Below are 18,816 nucleotides of genomic sequence, written 5' to 3'. Positions count from 1 at the left end.
TTCTGAAATACACCAAAATTCTCCTTTTCCTTGTCGTGGAATGGCTTCAACTCCTGCAGTAACCAACTGTCAGAAAACCAGAGGCTGAGTTAAACAATACAGCTAACAAACCCGTGACACTTGTTGCGTTTTTTTTGTTGTTTTTTTTTTTTTTTTTCCCCCCTTTAGTGAAGCCTGAGGGGAATAGTACTCACAGGAAGCCCATGAAATGCAAAATAAACTGGAAAGGAAATTACATTAATTCAGCTGGTGAGCATCATGCAAGAAGCTAGGACATGCAGGCTTGTGCCGGGTGTTACCCCTGCTGCGGAGAGCTGAGGAAGGCTGAGCGAGTTATTGCTAGCTCCAATCTGAGAAGAGCCCAGCTGCAATCTTTTTGCAGGGCTTTTTTCTGTGTTATGAAGCAAAACCGTATAGCAGTTACGTAGTCTGCTGTGGGGTCTAAATCATGGGTGGTAAAATCTGTGCGTATAAAACACTGGAGAATATTCTGCAAGGAATGGGAATTAAACTCAATTAAACACACAGTCATGACTTCCTTGCTGCTGCTGCCTCTTTTCTGTCATTCAGTACTATACTGCTCTGTTTTACCTAGCGATTAACTGACCATCGAATTCACATAGCTGCAGCCTTGCCTGCTGGGTAGCCCCTTACTCCATTAATTGGTCTCCTGAAGTCAATGAGAGAAGAGGTTCCAAATCTGGCACCTTATGGACAGCACAGTCCAGATGTGTGAGCAGGAGCCAGGACCTAGGACTTGCTGTGTATCGTTGCAGGGTGAAATGAAATATGAAAAGTGCTGGGATGAACTTGTTTCCATTTTGGTAGTTGATTTGGGGTCCATTTTTTGCATTGACTGCTAAAATCACTGCTATGTTACTGCAGTATTAATTTTTGTTCTCAAATACGGATGATGCTCTGCCTGCAGCGCGGCTGTGTTCTAGGTCTGGTACGTATTTGCATAGGGCTTGACAAGATGTGCGCAGTGAGCCCAGACTCCTACGCATGCAAAACGGCAGCTTCACGGCCTGTGCTCTGACTTGCTGCAGGTCTGTAGACCAACCTGGCTGCAAGGGCGCAATGGGTCTGGCTGGGCCCTCCTCCTTGTCCCAGCAGCTGCTTACAGGTCTTTTCAAACTGGAGCCCCGTGCTATGAGACAGCATTGAGTATGATATCTGAAAGCTGGCCTGTTATCTGTTTCTTGACATTTTGGCAGCCTGACCTCCATTGTGGTTCATCTGTCTTTGTTCAGCTTCCCGTAGTGCACTTCCTTCTGCTCCGTCCCAACCCTCGAGTTCACCAGACAGTGAGAGGAGTCAGTTCCTCAGGGCAGGAGAAGCAGGGTAGTGACTAGCTGCAGATACAAACCTCTGCCTTCCAACTTCAGAGCAACTGAGGCTACTCTTGTACCAGCAAATAAAAGGAGCCAGGATTTTCTGACCCTGAGGGCCAGCGATGTGGAAGGACCTCACTCCGTGTCGGTGCCTAGGTTTTGCATGTGCTGTCTGCAGAAGGGCGAGCTTCATCTTGAAGCAAGATTCTGCTTCTTGCGCAGCAAAGTAATGTGGGACACTCCCTCGATCTGCCTGGGTTTTGCGTTGCATCTCCACTACCCGCCAACCAGTTGGCTTTTGCAGAAGGCAAATGGAGAAGTGAGCAGCCAGTGTGCAGCAACTCTTGCGCTCAGCAAGACTGTCCAGATGTGGCTGTGTGCATCCATGGGAGAAAGGCAAGGCGGCCTCTGAGGCGAGGTTCATCGATAAGTCAGGGGAGGGTCAAGGGAAACCATTTTCAGCTGATCTCTACAAAGCCTGCTGGCCATGAGACCGGGGACTGTGGTATTGACTAAAACCTCATTCCCCACTGATTCACCCTGCAATTATGAAATTGAGCAGAAATCATAAACTCCATCTGAACTGTAGTTGTCCCTTTCTTTTTTTCCACTCCTGTGGTTTGAAACTATGTAGAAATGTTTTGGAAGGTTTCTCAATACATGAGTTTAACCATAAGTCTCAGCAGGGGGAACATATTATTGGGGAAAGGCAATTACTGCTTTAGCTGTATGCAAGACATATTACCTTGGAAAGAGTCACCATCTCGCCAATAGCTGGCTTCCCGCTCTTGGTTTGGCAGGTCTGGAGTGTTCAATTCAGATGAATTTGAAAGAATCATTACGCAGCAGTAGTTTCAAAATATTAGTTTACTAATGATTTTCTTGCACCAATGAGCGTGTGAGAAGTGAAAGCAGCAGGGATTTTTACAATCCTCTGGAGGAGACGCAACAGTGATGCACAAAATCCCTCTTCACAGTCACAAGCGTTGAATGGTTCTTGAGGGTCGTCTTAAACATTGCGAGAGAACGTGGTTTTCTTGTTTTGTTTGCAAGAAAACAGGATTAGTTTCATTGCAAATGTAAAAAAAAACCAACAAACCCTCTGGAATATGAGAGTGGTACATTGGCATGCCCTTCCTGTCTGCAGGAGCCTGACTTCAAATCCCAGTTGCGCTTAATGATGGAAATGGAGCAGCCGTGAGCTGGTCCAGGCAGCGCGCACGAGGCTCTGTGCAAGGGCTGGGTCTGCCTGAAAGCTGTGCCAAAGCTTTGCACTGGATGGGGCAGAGCGAGTATTGCCCTCTAAGGCAGGATGAAGCTGCTGAACCGTCTGCGTTTTGTGAGCGTGACCAGGAGGAAGGGAGCTCTCAGCTGCTGTTTAACTCCTCTGGGTTGGTGGTGCAGGGAGCCTTGCTCCATCTCTGGACTTCTGATGGTGACGCTCGCCAGGCTGCACAGGGCTTGTTCCTTTTTTTCCTGCTAGTTTCAATGGTGATATTTCTGGGAATATTTAGCTCTGAAATATGCAGATTTTGCAATAATTACTCTGTTGGGACTCAAATGCTTTTCTGGAAAGACTGTTTTAACTTATGAAAATAGATTAACCCTTTGCACATGCCTTGCTGGCAAAACGCAGAGTTGCTTTTGTTCGTCTGCTTTCCTCGTGGTGCAGGTACCGGTGCCCTTTGCTGCCCGGAAAGGTGATAACCACAGCATCCCATCCTAGAGTTTTTAATGAGCGGAGAAAGTCTGGATGTCTTCCCGTCTGTTTGTAGTTATGTGGATCCCTGTTTATCTCTGTGGGTCTCTCCCTTCCCGTAGTATCCGAGGGCCTCACAGACATTAATGGATGACTCACAACACATCTGTGAAATAAGGAAGTATCCCCGTTTTAGAAACGGGGACTAACGCGGACCGTAGATGATATGACTTGCCCAGTTTCACACAGGAAATGTGTAACCGAAGTGGGAATTGAACCCAAGTCACTTGAGTTTAGCACTGGATTGCCTTCTCTGCTCGGCAAGTCCACAGCAACTTGGCAGATGTTGCACGTGTGAAATTTGGTTTAAGACTCAAATGCATGAATCACGTTGGTAGATGCCCGAGTTTGTAGCTTTAAAACAAAAAGCTGCTGCTTCCTAAAAAAAGAAGAAAGAAAAAAAAATCCGTTTTTTTCTAAACTTATTTGTTTTCTAACAAACAGCTGCCACTGAGAAAGACTAAAACTTGCTCTGTGCGTCTGCCCCTGGGCAGAACGGGGATCTGGCAGGTGCCTTGCAGCCGGGCAGGGTTTGAACGCGCCGAGCGCGTCCGGCAGCAGCGAAGTTCAGGCGCGTTGAGCAAGTGGCTTCCCCCGGGGAGCGCGCCAGCCTCCCGCTGCACTGCCCTGCTCGCCGGCACCGTGGCGGGTGCTTCCCTGGGACGGCCATGCCCGTGCCTCCATCCTCACTGGCAGCGCCGGGCAGCCCTTTGGTGCCTGCAGCCTTTCCCCCTGCGGCTCTCGTCCCTTCCCCTCCCTGCTTTGCCTTTCCCACTGCCTCCTTGCCCTGCTCTGCCAGCGGGCCGGGGGCACGTGGTGAGTGAGTTTGGTGTGGGGCACCAGCTGGAAGCAGGGTTAGAGGGGGGGGAGCCGCGGATGGAGACGAACCGCCTGAGCGATATTCACGCTTCGTATGGGTACACGTGTTTTATCATTTATCATTAGGAGGGTGTAGTGAGGTGGGTGTTGGTCTCTTCTCCCATGTAGTTAGCGATAGGACGAGAGGAAATGGGCTCAAGCTGCGCCAGGGGAGGTTTAGGTTGGAAACTAGGAAAAATTTCTTTACAGAAAGGGTGGTCAAGCATTGGAACAGGCTGCCCAGAGAGGTGGTGGAGTCCCCATCCCTGGAGGGGTTCAAAAAACGGGCAGAGGTGGCACTTGGGGACATGGTTTAGTCTGGTCTACCCTTGATTGGTTTAGTGTGGACTTGGTAGTGTAGGTTAATGGTTGGACTGGATGATCTTAAAGGTCTTTTCCAACCTAAACGATTCTATGATTCTATGATTGAGCTGGAGGAACACAGAGGGAGCGATCTTTTGCCAGTCCCAAGTGTTGCTCTGAGCAATGGAGGACGCGCTTTTTCTTTCTGTCACTACTTTTTCAATCAGCTGTACCCATTTAGGGAAGCAGCATTTGCCCCAGAGCACAGGGGGAAGGTGAGCTGGGGGTCGGCATGGCCCTTTGCACGGGGCTGTGCTTGCCCCACGTTGGCCCCACACTCCCGCTTGCAAGAACTTGGGCTCCTGTTAGAGCGGAGTTCTCCTTTCTCAGGGAGAAGCAGATGTTGGAGAGGAAAGAGGAGCGCTGCTTGTGCGTGGCCCCTTGGGAAGAGGAGAGGACGATTAAAGAGCCCCACAGCTTCTTACCCCCTTCCGTCTAGAAATTGCTCTTGCAGTTGGCATGATGCCATCGGCGGTGGTGGTTTGGGGAATTTCTTACTCAGGGCGTGGCCTGAGGACTGGCTGTCCAGAGCTGGCCCCATGGACGTGACGGTGCTGTATGGACTAGAGACGGGTGAGGGGACATTAGGAGCTTTTGGAGAGCCCACCGGCATTAACTGCTGCCCTACATCTCTTCCTGCGGCGGTGCCCACCTCGCCGCCGCCTGTGAGCGCATCCCCTCTTTCCTCTCTTAGTGTGTAAGCTGCTTGTGGCAGCATGTATTTTCTGTGGTATGTGACACTGAGCGCATCGTTGGGACTCACAGATGGATAAATTGTGGCTTGTGGAAATAGCTGATTGATGGGTCCAAACCCTTCATCAGCCCTGGGTATGAGCAAGAAATACCGGTGTGACCCCGTGGTCTCTTGGTGCACGAGTCTGCCCGGCTCATGGCTCTTCACCCACAAGCAAAACACACAAAACACACAAAAGCACAACTCCGAGCGCTGGGCTGAAGGTGGGAGCAGGACCCAGGGCGTGCTCCTCTCTGCACCGTCACGCAGAGCTGCAGGGTGAAGGTCCCATTTGTTTCTCCTCTCTTTGACCCGTGACCGCTGTGCTGCTGGCTGCAGGGTGGGCCAGCCCTATCTGGAAAGACAGAATACACCATGCTGGTGATGGGGCTGGGACAGTTACCACCTGGAGCATGGGACATGGGATCCAGCTTCCTAAGGGGCAGGAGAGTCAAGTCTTGCATTTCATCACCACGTGCTTCACAGCGGTGCAGGGGGCACCTCTTCTCTTATGCATGCTGCATTCATAAGACAGCATGGAGGCACCAGCTGATCTCAGATACCAACAGGATGTAAGTGGTTTGAGTTGTTGTCTGAGACTTGGCTGGATTTTAGGAGACATGGCCCCAAGGGAGGTGGATATTCAGCCCTCTTCCCAGCGAGACGAGTACTCCTTGTGCCAGGGTTTGTGGTGGCGGCAAGGTTCAAATGGAATTTATGACACTTCACCAAACTTGATTCCACTTCGAGCTTGGGATTTGGGAGGAGACGGGGCTGTGTTCAGGCACTGCGGTGTCATCCATCTGCTGCTTTGTTCTTCCTGAACTTAGAGCTTCTGGGAGTCTGGATGGCAAAACTGGAATGAAAACCTAAGTGGTGAAAAAATGACCTTTTTCTCATGGCTGTAGTCGGGCACACTCCTCAGGTGAGACAAGGCTGCTTGCCAAAGTATTTTGTTTCCAAAGTCATTTTTCTTCAGATGTTTGTATGTCCCTATCTGCCTGGACGGAATTGGTGTCTGTGTGCGGAGGTGTACGTGTCCATCGGGATGTCTGGGCACATGCCCTGGGGTTCTGCTGTCTGGAGAAGAGGGCTGGTGAGGTGGCTTCCCACGGCAACCCCATCTTTACACGGTTGTTATTGGCACAAGGAGGTGGCACCAGGGCTTGCAGCACTGCCTTGTCAGGGGGAGGAAAAGGTTGGGGAGGTGGAGATCTGACTAGCGTGAGCTGTGGTAGCAGGAGGTTGGAGCGGTAAGGAAGGTGCAGCCCGGAACTGGGCATGGTATGATAAAAAGGCAAGGTGGCAGCAAGCTGGGGTTGAAGGCAGGTTGAAGAAGGTGGCAGGAGTGAAGCTCAAAACTTTGGGAATATTTGGGCACATGAGCCATAAAGTCAGAGATTGTCCTGCAGCAGCCAGCTGTGGAAGGAGTTACTGTCTGTGAACATGAAGCCCCTTGAAGCTTTCATAAACTCATCGCAAAGCCCGAGAGACCTTAACCTGCTTATGAAAACCAGGGTTTCTGTGCAATCAAAGCTGTGTTCTGGAGGTGCTTTAGTAAGCAATATGTGCTGCCATCGTTTGTTCCTTCAGTGGTTCAGAAACGCTGTGACCATGTAGGAAAGGAAGAGAGAGGCGTTTAGTCCTGATCGCGTTATTCTCTGAGCTGAGCTCTGGTGGCAGGTTCAGACCCCTCTGCTGCGGAGTGGGTTGCCCGGGTGCCACCGGACACAGGATCTGTGACGGGGACATCAACTTGGAGAGCCATGCATTCTCCTGTGGAATTGCAGTGCTTGTTGTCTGTGAAGGAAACATCTTTTTCTTTGCATGTAAGGTATACTTGGAGCACGGTCCATACTCAGGGTCGTTTTTTAAAGCAGATCTTCATTTGGAATGTTGCTTTCCTTTATCTAAACCTGACCCATGTGCAGATCAATTTAGTCATGTTAGGAGCTTTGTGGGAGGTAGGTATGGAGGAACTGAATGGTTTGCTTAAAACTAAAGGTGGTCTAAATGCAAAACTCGGGACTAAACACGAGCTTTGGAGGAAGGGCTGCAGCACCTGTGTGCTGATCTGAATACTCAATATCTGAGCAGACCTGAAATCCGTGCCAGGGTGTGGAGCTTCTGTCTTGTCGGCACTGCATCTGCCCACGGCTGGCAGCAGCCAGGCTGTGGTTTCCCTTGCAGCCTCATCCAGGAGGAGGAATACCCCATGGCGATGTGTTTTCTATGAGCGTGCACGTTGCCATCAGGGTAAACGTGCCGGAGGAGGTGAATGCAGTCACCGAGGGCTTCTCCAGCTGTTGGGACTGAGTTTGTGTACTGTTTCGGTTACCAAGCAATCCTCTCCATCAGGGCACCTGATGTAAGTCCTGTGTGCTCGCTGCTGAGATGGCATTTTCATATACGCGTGTTACAATTCCAATGTGCTGTTTCTTTTACAGACTGGATTAAATCGTGGGCAAGCAAAAGAGAGACACCGTCAAAATTACAGACTACCAAGTCCACTGTAAGTAATCTCTGTTTTTTCCCTAGTGACTTATCCGGGATGTGTGCACTGCCCTTTGCAGTGGACTCAACCTGGGAACAGGACTTGCTTTTCTGTTTGTCTGGTTTACTTTGCTTTTTATTCAGTATATTTGAGAAACTTTTGCCTGGCGAGTCCTCCCAGTGCTGCGCTAGCATTTTATATTACCGAGTCTAGTTACAAGAGGTAATGACAGGCGATCTACTACTGCTGCCCGCTGTTTGCATTGTAAATCCCTCTCAGTCATAAATCACTTTGATTGTCCAAGGTGGAATCTGACCTTTTGTTCCAAGCTACAGCTGGGATCTAGTTGCAAAGACCATGATCTCCAGGTAGCAGAATGCACCCTGTGCTTTGCCCATCACCTCATCTGCTTTTATAAAGCGTGGACTCGCAGGTTCTTTGTAAGAACTGAGGAACGTCATGAGCTACTGAAGAAAGGGATCTGGTTTCTCTCCAGATTGATTCGCCTGTAGATTAAAAAGGGGTAAATGCTGAATGTGGCTTTTCCGCAAAGGAAACAGGACATTTTTAGTGGCTGCCTGTAAGAAGGGAGCTGTACCTGTCCCTCAACAGAGCAGAAATAGGAACTCGTGCTTTGCCTAGTTCAGTCACTTTCACAAAACTTGTAAGATTTTAAAATATATTTAACATATGTCAAATATGTTGGTCATTGGTTAAATTTGGTTCAGCCAAATGGCTTAAGTTATAATGAGGAATAAACGGGCAGATTTTCTAGTAGCACACCAGGCATTCTCACATAAGCCTGGAATCCTTAAAAACAGGCTAAAATTTGGTGTATAGAAGAAAATGCTGTTATGGTTGGAATAGTATAGAAAAGGGAGAGTTGTAATAGCTTCCCACTAAGCACACTGGATCTAGATCTGGCTGGGACAGGAGCAAACAGCAGGGAAAATCCTTCCATCTGCATGAGTATTGCCAGCAGCAGAGTTTTGCCACCGACAGGGTTTTAAGGATCCACTGTAACGAGATGTTTCAGTGTCCTGGAAACAAAAGGCAAGTGAGAGAAAGCCAAGTACTGCAGTTTTCCACATCTCACTTGAAAGGAATGAATTCTGGAGGCCAACCACAACGTAGAGAAAGGCCTGATGCCTTCAAATGTCTTTCCAGTGATGTTCCCACCTGGAGCTCAGGTGCAGCCTGCAGCATTTCTCTTCCCAGTTAAGGGGGGGCGTCAATCCCAAATCCAGTGGCACAGAGCTTGTTTGGGTGCATGGCCGGACGTATGTGGCGACAGTCCCAGGCACAGAGGGACCAGCCTAAGGCTTGACACTGGCTAGCTCTTCCTCAGACCCTTTAGGAGGACTTAGGTGAGGCTTAGGTTTGGGAGCGACTGCATGCCTGGGCCTCTTTCGAGGAATTCATCTCAGCCACAATAAGGTAATTCAAAATACCAACAATTGTGACTTTCTGAAAGAGCATTTCTAAGCTTTTTATCACAGGCTTTAGGGCAAAATTCTGGTCTTGTTAAAATCAGAAGGAATTTTGTCATTGATTTCTTTCATCAGGGTGGCAGTCTTTTTTTCCGTCATTGCAAATGAAACAGGCATTTCTGTTCGTGTTCGCTCCACTGCATTTCAAGTAAAACCCTAAGAAATTATGTTTGAATAGAAATAATAGCTGGAATCCCCAGTTTTAGTGCCTGTTCTTTGGATTTGGCCACAGACATGCAATGTTAGCAGCTGGAAACCATGTGCCATAAAATCCATATGACTTTTTTCTTAAAGATTTGCTGATGTTGTGCCGATGCCATGCACTGCCTTGCTGTGCGTTAGCTGCTGTTGTGCTGTTCGACAGAGAGCACAGTGCAGAACACATGCTAAGTGAAAGTGATAAGCAAAAATTGTAGAGGCATAACACATGACAGAAAGAAGAAGCTACTCAGGGCATGAGGAGGAGGAGGAGATGACATTAAAAGCAAAAGATGTGCCTTTTCTGAGAAAAAATGGGAGAATTGGGAAAGTGTAATGAATATTAAAAGGCTGAAGTCTGAAGATAGATTTTGACCGAGGTAAAGAGAATAGAAACTGGAAGGAAAAAGAGGAAGAAAAAAAAAAGAGTAGGTTTTCCCGTCTGCATTAGTCCCACTGCGTTCCCAGAAGGAGCCAGTCGCTCCTCTGTGTGCCGAGGAGCTCTCTGGAGGGCTGACCCACGCCAGCCCCCTCGTCTCTGCCAGCGAGAGCGATGCATCCGGCGAAAGAGAGAGCAGCGGGAGCAGGATCTCTTATCTGACGTAATGCAGTGAGACACTCCTTAGCTGCTCTAGATTGTATCTGAGCTGGGCAGAGCAGTGTTAGGCATCTGCAACCAGTTTTTTGGAAGCTCTCATTCCCTTCCTCTGCCATGCCTCTAAGTTCATAGGGGAAAAGCCCTCCTACAATCTTTAGCTGGGTGGACTTCATTTTTTCTGCCATTTTATTTTGCAATGTTTAATTTTCCTTGGAGAGGTATCAGTCTGGAGTAACTGCATCCAACTAGGAGAATTCTCTTTTGCCATTGCCATTCCAGGATCCGTTTCCAGTAATGGAAAAAAGATGTAGAAAGTAGCCTGAATTGCCCCAGAATGGCTGTGCTCACTGCTGTAGGCAGCAGGTGTGCTTGTTTGTTGACCCGTTCTTTAAATGTTAACTTTTGTGCGGAGTTCCTAACAAAATCAGCTGGGGCCCATGTGTTCATCAGAGAAGGCTGAGGATGGTCTGAACATTTGGGCTGATACTGAATCATCTCAGGAAGCTTCCTCACAATCCTAATTATTATACACTTAGGAGTGGATATGGAGGCTATAGGAGAAAATACAATATTAAAATGTTTTTCAGGCATTCTTGAGTTGGCAGTTCTTAAATGTGAGTGCTTGAGCTTGTGGGAGGCAGCGTTCGCTTTGCGCTTGCTGAAGAAGTCTCTGCTTAAATCCATTTCTACCAAGCTAATGTGCTCTGTGTGTCATGAGTGGGGCAAAGAACAGCATCTTGGGCAAAAATCAACATGATAAATCAGCTTGACGACTGTCTCTGACCTTGAGTAAGTCCTGTGCTGTACGTACTAGTGCTCTAAGTCTAGCCCAGACCACAGCTGGTGTTAGTCAGCGTCGAGGAGCCAGCCCTCTCTAAAAAGGGGTTTCAAAATCTAATTAATTACTCCTCGTAGCAATGAGCCCATAAACATGAGGCACCTTCCTTAGCAGGTTGGGGCAAGTGCAGGTGCTCTGCAGGCCCTGGGAAGATGCGAAGCTCATGCTGGAGGGGAGCAGAATCTATATTTGGGGAAAAGGAAAGTGAAGTTTAAGGACAGGATTGATTTTCTGTACATTTACCAAAGATGTAGGTGTCACAGCTGGCCAAGACAGCCACTAATTCAATCGATATGAGATGACATCTCAGGGCAATCAGTCTCACGGAACTGAGACCTTTCTGCGGGATGCATTGACCCCATTGGGTCCCTCATTGGAACCTGCCTCTCTCCATGATAGTATAGAGAGGTGTGTCTAAGGACTTGAACCCTGACTTTTGGCCACCTAAGGTTAGGTGAAATCAATCCTGGCCAAAGAACAGCCAGTTTTTAACCACTTTTGTAAAGTCTAGTTGGTCATGATGTATCCTAGGGTGTTATCATATCTTTAGGCTCTGTTAAATTAAACCGAGTTACCATACACTCCATGTTTCTCTTTTCTCATTGAATGCGGCGCTTCCACAGGGTTGTAGGAATGAATAAGGAGCGGGTAATCCTTGGAGGACTTCATGTTGAACACAACCAACCTCTTCTGCTGGCTCTTCACTGTTGCTTCTCAAGATGAAGTTGGGCCATTGTGCAGCTAAAATCTCAGTCCCCTGTGCTTCCCTGTTTTGCTGGGTTTACACGTCAGCCCCACCCATGCCCCCTCCCCCTGCATGGGGCAGGATCAAAGCAGCAGGACTTTGAGCAATTTCCTATAATTAAACCAATGCAATTCTGTCCTAGCAAGGCACTGCACCCTAAGACAGATAATAGCTTCATAAAGAAGGAAGATATTTCTTGTCTCATTGTAAATTACATGTATCAGTTTGCTCCACTTCAAAAGCACCATCCCTATTTTCCTTAGGAATACCCCACCCATTTTTCTATTCCATCTCTTGGTGATGCTGTCTTATTTCAGTGGAATCAGAGTATTTCCTCCCCGAGTGTCTCATTAATAGCTGTATTTGCTTACAAGGGTGGTAGGTTTAATAGAGCCTCCCATTCAAATTCATTGTAAGAAGGGTTCCCCTTTATAGACAGCCAATTTGGGTGTCCCGCCTGCGTGAAATATGTGCGCTATAGAAGTTGGATTTGGACCATTGTTTGGTAGCAAAAGGCAGGAAATTAAAGAGGCGGCATTTCAGTAAAAGCGTGTGTGCTTTCTCTTTACCTGCTATTGTTGTAAATGGCACTGAAGACTGTTGCAAGCTTAAGAGCGGATTTTATGCAGAAAAGATTTGCTTTTTGTTTGTCAGTGAATGTATGTGCTACATTAGGCAGTGCTTTGTATTTAGTCGGCTTTACTGTGTAGTCTGTTTGGAAGAGAAATATAATTATAAAAATTGTAAAACCATAAATGTTTGCAGGAGATTAGAAGTCATTCAAGTTTGAAACCATTTTAATACATTTTTCAAAACTGTCTGTGTTTCAAGTTACTGTCTTTGGTTACTGCTACAGAGCCAGGTTATGTGTGCGTTGAACTGAGCATGAGTCCCTGAGGTTTGACTTAGTGTGATTTATGTTTAGATTACCATTAAAAGTAATGTCTCATGAATAGTAGACATTCAATCAGTTATTCTGAATTTCTTTTGTGAAAAATATTTACTGTCATCCTCTATAAAAGTAGCAGCATTTAATTACTTTAATACAAGTACTGAAGTAATTTTTTCTGTTTGTTTTCTTTTGGATGTAATTACAGAAATGTGGGAAATACTTTTCCAAGGCTTTTGAACTCAAAAGTGGAACAGAAGGAAGACACAGGGGGACATACACCGTTCAGTGTTATTTTCCTTGCACAGGGAAAAAAGATCATTATGAGATGAGCACTAAAGTCTCAAGTTTTCAAAGGTTTGCATAACAAACAAGAGACACATTGTGGGTTGCATCTTGACTTTGAAGGCTTGCCACTGTCAACTGAAATAAAATGGCGAGGTTTAAAGCCTTAACCAAGTTCACAAGGAAAATATTTGGACTAAAAGTTTTGGAAAGTTTTCTCTCTTTGAAGTAGTTTGTCATGTGTTACCAATGTGAACTTTATTGACCTTGAAACATTTTTTTTTTTTGAATCAAATAGCAACTAGTGACACTTTAGTAAAATCTTAAATCAACAACCATCTCCTGGCGGCTCCAGCTTCGTAGCAAATGCAGGCAAAACAGGGAATCTACAGAAGAGACCTTTATTATTCGTAAATGAAGCCTGCCAAAACCTTCCCGAAATAGCATTCAAAGACCCTTTTAAGGTCATGGATCCTGAACAAAGCCAGAAGAGCACAAAAAAGGCTGAGGAAAGTCCAAGAAAGAGGCTTCCCAAAGGAGAGGCTTTCCAAGCCAGTATTTCATCTGCAGCTACGTACCAGAGCAGCTCTGCTTCTTCGCAAGGAACCCCTCTCCGAGATATCATATCGCAGCAGCACTTTTCTGGTTCTCTGCCGATTCCAAGAGAGGAGTCTCAGGAGAAGGCTGGACATCAGAAGCAATCTAAGCCTTCCTCTTTCGAACATCCTCCCCACGTTTCGCAGCTTCAGCAGCACGCACTGTCACCAGCATTTATGTCTCCTGGGAAACCAGAGCATGTCCTTGAAGGTCCCACATGGCAGCTAGTTGATCCAGTAAGACCAGGTCCCTCTGGCTCCTTTTCATCACCCGGGCTTCACTCTCACCACGGCCAGCTCTTACCTTCCCATTCACCGATCATTCCTGGAGAGGACATGCCATCCGTTCAAAAGGTCTATATCCCTCGCCCTTCGCAGGTTTCCTTAAAACAAGCTGAGGAAGTGCACAAGAAGGAAAAGAAACCTCAGAAGCCAGGCAAATATATTTGCCAGTACTGCAGCAGGCCTTGTGCGAAGCCAAGTGTGCTCCAAAAACATATCAGGTCACACACGGGTGAGAGGCCATACCCTTGCATTCCATGTGGCTTTTCTTTTAAGACTAAGAGCAATTTGTATAAACATAGGAAATCTCATGCTCATCGAATAAAAGCTGGGCTGGCCTCAGGGATTGGAGCGGAGATGTATCCATCAAGCTTGGAAATGGAAAGGATGGGCGGGGAGGACTTCGAGGAGCCAACAGAAGGAGAAAGCACAGATTCAGAGGAGGAAACGGGTGCGATGTCGGGCCATTCGGTAGAGCTCTCACCCAGGCAGAAGCACACCCTGTTGTCCAGTAGTTTGCTGAGCGGAGGGAGCCAAGGTTCCAGCCATGACCGGTGTTCATTGTCTCAGTCTCTTGAGGACAGCAGCCAGTTTGTGGAGCCATCGTCAGACCATGCTCTGAGCCATAAATCTGAAGATACCCATACTATAAAGCAGAAGCTTGCACTCCGCTTAAGCGAACGGAAGAAGGTCATAGATGAGCAAGCTTTCCTGAGCCCCGGGAGCAAAGGGAGTACCGAGTCAGGCTACTTCTCAAGGTCAGAAAGTGCAGAGCAGCAGATCAGCCCACCAAATACTAATGCGAAATCTTATGCAGAAATTATTTTTGGGAAATGTGGTAGAATTGGGCAAAGGACTGCAGCATTAGCTGCAAACACAACCCAGGGGTTTCCGCACCTGTCTACCGAAGAGAAACCTAGTATGGTACCGTTATCTGTGCCTAGAACACAGGTTATTGAACACATCACTAAGCTAATTACAATTAATGAAGCTGTTGTAGATACCAGTGAAATAGATAGTGTTAAGCCTAGAAGAAGCTCTTTATCTAGACGTAGCAGCATTGAATCTCCAAAGTCTGGTGTATATAGAGAACCGTTTCAGTTTGACATCAAGTCTGGTTCCAGTAGCCAGTTGGATGCATCGAAAGTGTTGACATCCCACAGTGAAAAAATTAAGCCCGAACAATCATTATTGTCACTTCAGCAATCCCACAGTGCCACAGAGACAGTGCCTCTCCTAAGAAGCCACTCAATGCCTTCTGCTGCATGCACTATAAGCTCCCCACATACCTTTAGAGGTAGCTATTCATTTGATGATCACATCATGGAGCCTGAAGTCTTAAGCCGCAGTCAAGCGTTTTCTTCCCATCCTCGAATGCTAAAACGACAACCAGCTATTGAGCTACCTTTGGGAGTAGAATACGTCTCAGAGGAGGTTAGCTCTGCAAACAAAGAAACTGTTTCCAAACCTCCTGAGGAGCCTGAAACCAAGGAAAGCGATCTTACCAAAAAGTCAAGGAAGGGTCCGAAAGTTAAAGGGTTCATGTACGAGTGTAACATATGTGGTGCTCGGTATAAGAAAAGGGACAATTATGAAGCCCATAAGAAATATTACTGTTCAGAACTGCAGCTCTCAAAGCCTCGCTCTTCCACTTCCCATACCTCTTCAGAGACTGAGAAAAGCGTTGCAGATCCTGACACATGGCCACAGATGATGCATTACAAGCTAGGGAGCAGTTTGGAGCTCACCCCACTCCGAAAAAGACGAAAGGAAAAGAGTCTCGGTGATGATGAGGAGCCTCCAGCTTTCGAGTTGTCTGACACTCCCTCCTCCAGTACTGGGCCAGGGACTCAGTTCGCAAACCCGGCATCATCTGATGTCGCTTTAAACCTAGCCCGTGAATCCATTAAGTCACCAGCAGATCCGGGTAAATCCGCACCTTCTGATGTCAGTGCCAGCTTTCATTCCAGGAGTACCAAACCGGCTTCAAGTGTGGAGGGCAAAGAGAGAAGAACAACCTCAAAGGAGATCTCCGTCATCCAGCATACGAGCTCCTTTGAGAAGTCTGACTCTATCGAGCAGGTGAGCAGCTTGGAAGGAGAAGAGAAACCCTTGTCACAGTACTCCTCTCAGCCAACACCCCAGCACAGCCGACCGCCCCACTCCCTGCAGCCCAAGCTGGTACGCCAGCCCAACATCCAGGTCCCAGAGATTCTGGTCACGGAAGAGCCTGACAGACCAGAAACGGAGCCAGAGCCTCCTCCGAAAGAGCCAGAGAAAACAGAGGAATTTCAGTGGCCGCAGAGGAGCCAGACCCTTTCTCAGCTCCCTGCAGAGAAACTCCCACCAAAAAAGAAGAGGCTGCGGCTGGCAGAAATGGCTCAGTCCTCCGGAGAGTCCAGTTTTGAATCAGTCTCTCTCACCCGGAGCCCAAGTCAGGAAAGCAGCATATCCCATGGCTCCAGCCACTCTGTCTCTTTTGATCGGGAAGATCACAGCAAGTTGGAGTCGACCAGCCAGCCCTCTGAATCCCACCCAAAGCCTCCTGGCATTGGCTCGCATATGTTGATGGTACCAAGCCACCATCATCACTCCAGGGAAATGCGGAGATCTGCTTCTGAGCAGACACCGAATGTGTCACATCCTTCCCAGATGTCAGAGACCCGCAGTAAATCATTTGACTATGGGAGCTTGTCGTCCACTCCTGCTTCAACTCCCGGCCCCTCAGCCTCCTCGGCTCCACAGGAGAGAAGGAAATGCTTTCTCGTTAGGCAAGCATCCCTCACTAGACACCCAGAGCACGAGCCAGACTCGGCCCCAACAGGCCGGCTGGAGTCAGAGGATCCAATTCCTTCTTCAAGTAAATCTCCTTCAACAAGTTTGCCCCATCAGCCAACATCTTCATCCCCTTTGCCCTCTCATGGTACCTTCCCAAGTGAAAAGAGTCAGCCAAAAGACAGCCCTCAGCCAGCATATACCCAGCCATACACAGAAGCTCTGCAAGTGTTTCATCATCCCGTACCACAGCTAACGCTGCATGAAAAGCAGTTCATGTCCCCACAAGTTTCTATCTTCCCCTACCAGCATCTCCTGCCGCAGCCAGGGCAGTCTGCAGAGCTCTTCGCCACACACACGATGTCTGACATCCTCTCTGCTCAGTTCACCATGCCGCAGATTCCTCCTTCCATATTTCAGACCCCACCGCTGCCTCTCCCGCAAACGCTCATCCACCCGGGCCCGCTTCATATCGCTCCTCCCTTAATGTCTCACCCTGCCGAGGTGCCATTCAGGCAGCATCCTTCATTCCTGCCGGTGCATTATCCTGGCTCCTCACCAATCCCTTCAGCCTTTTTTCTGCCCCTTCAGTCTCAGTTTGCTCTCCAGTTGCCAGGTGAAGCTGGTGGACATTTACCACAGATCAAATCCAGTTTATTCCCAGCAGCAGGAACCTCCAGTCTTTCCCCGTGCACGGAATATGGCTCAGACAGTAGGTTGCATCCTTTGACCTGCACAACAAGTCCTTCCGTGTCCATATCCGCATCTCAGCTCGTCGTTCCTACGCGGTCAGACCCAATGGTGTCGCTTGTTGTCCCGGTTCGCATACAGACAAATATGCCGTCCTATGGGAGTGCGATGTACACAACGCTTTCCCAGATTCTGGTCACTCAATCCCAGTGCAGTTCCTCTTCTATCATTCTCCCCAAATTTGATGATCGCCAATCCAAGGGTGCCCTGGTCTGCAGCGCCGATGTTCATGGACTAGGCTTCGATCTGGCACAGATGATCACAGAGGATCAAAGAAGCATTTTCCAGAGCCCGTATCTGAGAGTGCCCTTACCCTTACCAGAGCGAAAAGGCTATATGCCACTCACCTCCCCATCAGACAGCGTCCTTGGACTGGAAGGAGGCCCTTCAACCGTTGGTGGGAGCAAACGGATGCTCTCTCCAGCTGGTAGTTTGGAGCTGACAATGGAAACACAACAGCAGAAGAGAGTGAAAGAGGAAGAGGTGTCTGAAGCAGAAGAGAAGTTGGAAGTGGTGAAGCCACCCAGTGCAATAGAAGAAGGGAATAAGCAGGATAAATCTCACTTTCTTGCAGAAAGCCAAGGCAGGGTCGAGGTTGAAACACCGCCTAGTTTGTCCTTAGAGCAGTCAGAGCCAAAGGAAATCCCAAGTACTTTGCAGCAAGCTGTGTCCCATTCAGGTTCTCCAAGTTTTGAGGCACTGGAAGAGTATAAGCAGCCAGCTGGTAAGCAGTTCCTCAGCAAGGCACCTTTGCAACCCGTGAAGAAAGAAGACTCCAAAGAATTGGTGGAGCAGTCTCCACCGAACCCTCCAAGCCCTGCACCTCTGTCTGAGGTCACTCACAGTGCAATGAAGTCTCGAGAAGGTACAGATACGAAGAAGGTACTTCAGTTCCCCAGTCTCCACACAACCACTAATGTCAGTTGGTGCTATTTAAACTACATAAAGCCAAATCATATCCAGCAAGTTGATCGACGGTCTTCAGTGTATGCCAGCTGGTGTATTAGCTTGTATAATCCTAACCTTCCAGGTATATCCACTAAAGCAGCCCTGTCCCTCCTGAGGTCCAAGCAGAAGGTGAGCAAGGAAACCTACACCATGGCTACGGCTCCACGTCCAGAGGCAGGCAGGCTTGTCCCGTCCAGCTCCAGGAAGCCAAAAATGACAGAGGTAATGCAATCCTATGTATTTCTCCTCATCCATTTGGATACATGGGAAGAGGGGGACGAGGGACGGGGAATTGCTATTCTTAGTTTAATAGGAGTTTATTCATCCCTCTGTCAGTTTGGTAAGCACTTGTTCTCAGTGAAACTTTTAGAATGAAGAAGCTAAAACCCACTGTAATTTAAAAAAAAAAAAAAAAGGCAAGGTGCCATATTTCTTTTCTCCCATTTCTACTTGCCTTGTAATCAAAAGAGCATGTAGGAATCACCACCGCACCATGAACTGCCACTGCTCAAGCACAAAGGATTAGACTTGATTTGCATTTGTCTTGATAGTTCAAATAGCTCTACAACTTTTTTTTTTTTTTAATAAATGCTGTTATAATTCCCTACATTTTGCATGTTAAAAATGAAAAAGGATTACCTCGGGGAAATGGGATTCTGTCTGGTTGTGCATCTACTGATCTTACATTAATGAACGTGGAGAGGCGTGCTTAAAAGTATTTAGAAATGTTAAAGGGAGATTTGCAAGTGTATTTAGGCCCCCAAAGAAGCATAAAGGCATGCAGTGACATTTATAAAAGTGCCTCAGTAGGTTAGACATGGAGTCTTGTTAAAACACCCGTGTCGTTTAGTCCATTTAGTTAATGTCCTTAGCTGTCTACC

The 18,816-nt window shown here is 47.7% G+C and overlaps 1 protein-coding gene across 1 annotated transcript in view; it reads left to right on the top strand.

The window, feature by feature from the left end:
- Positions 1–13,051: 13,051 nt before the first annotated feature.
- Positions 13,052–18,816, top strand: part of HIVEP3 (HIVEP zinc finger 3) — a 65,702-nt gene continuing 59,937 nt past the window's right edge. Inside the window, exon 1 of the mRNA XM_075721975.1 lies at positions 13,052–18,157. Within this exon, the coding sequence (XP_075578090.1) occupies positions 13,052–18,157 (5,106 nt within the window). The remainder of the gene's footprint in view (positions 18,158–18,816) is intronic.

Source organism: Pelecanus crispus, chromosome 16, assembly GCF_030463565.1.
Source record: "Pelecanus crispus isolate bPelCri1 chromosome 16, bPelCri1.pri, whole genome shotgun sequence".
Taxonomy (NCBI): Eukaryota; Metazoa; Chordata; class Aves; order Pelecaniformes; family Pelecanidae; genus Pelecanus; species Pelecanus crispus.
The sequence above is the reverse complement of the archived record's forward strand: the minus strand, read 5'-3'. Positions and strand labels throughout refer to the sequence as shown.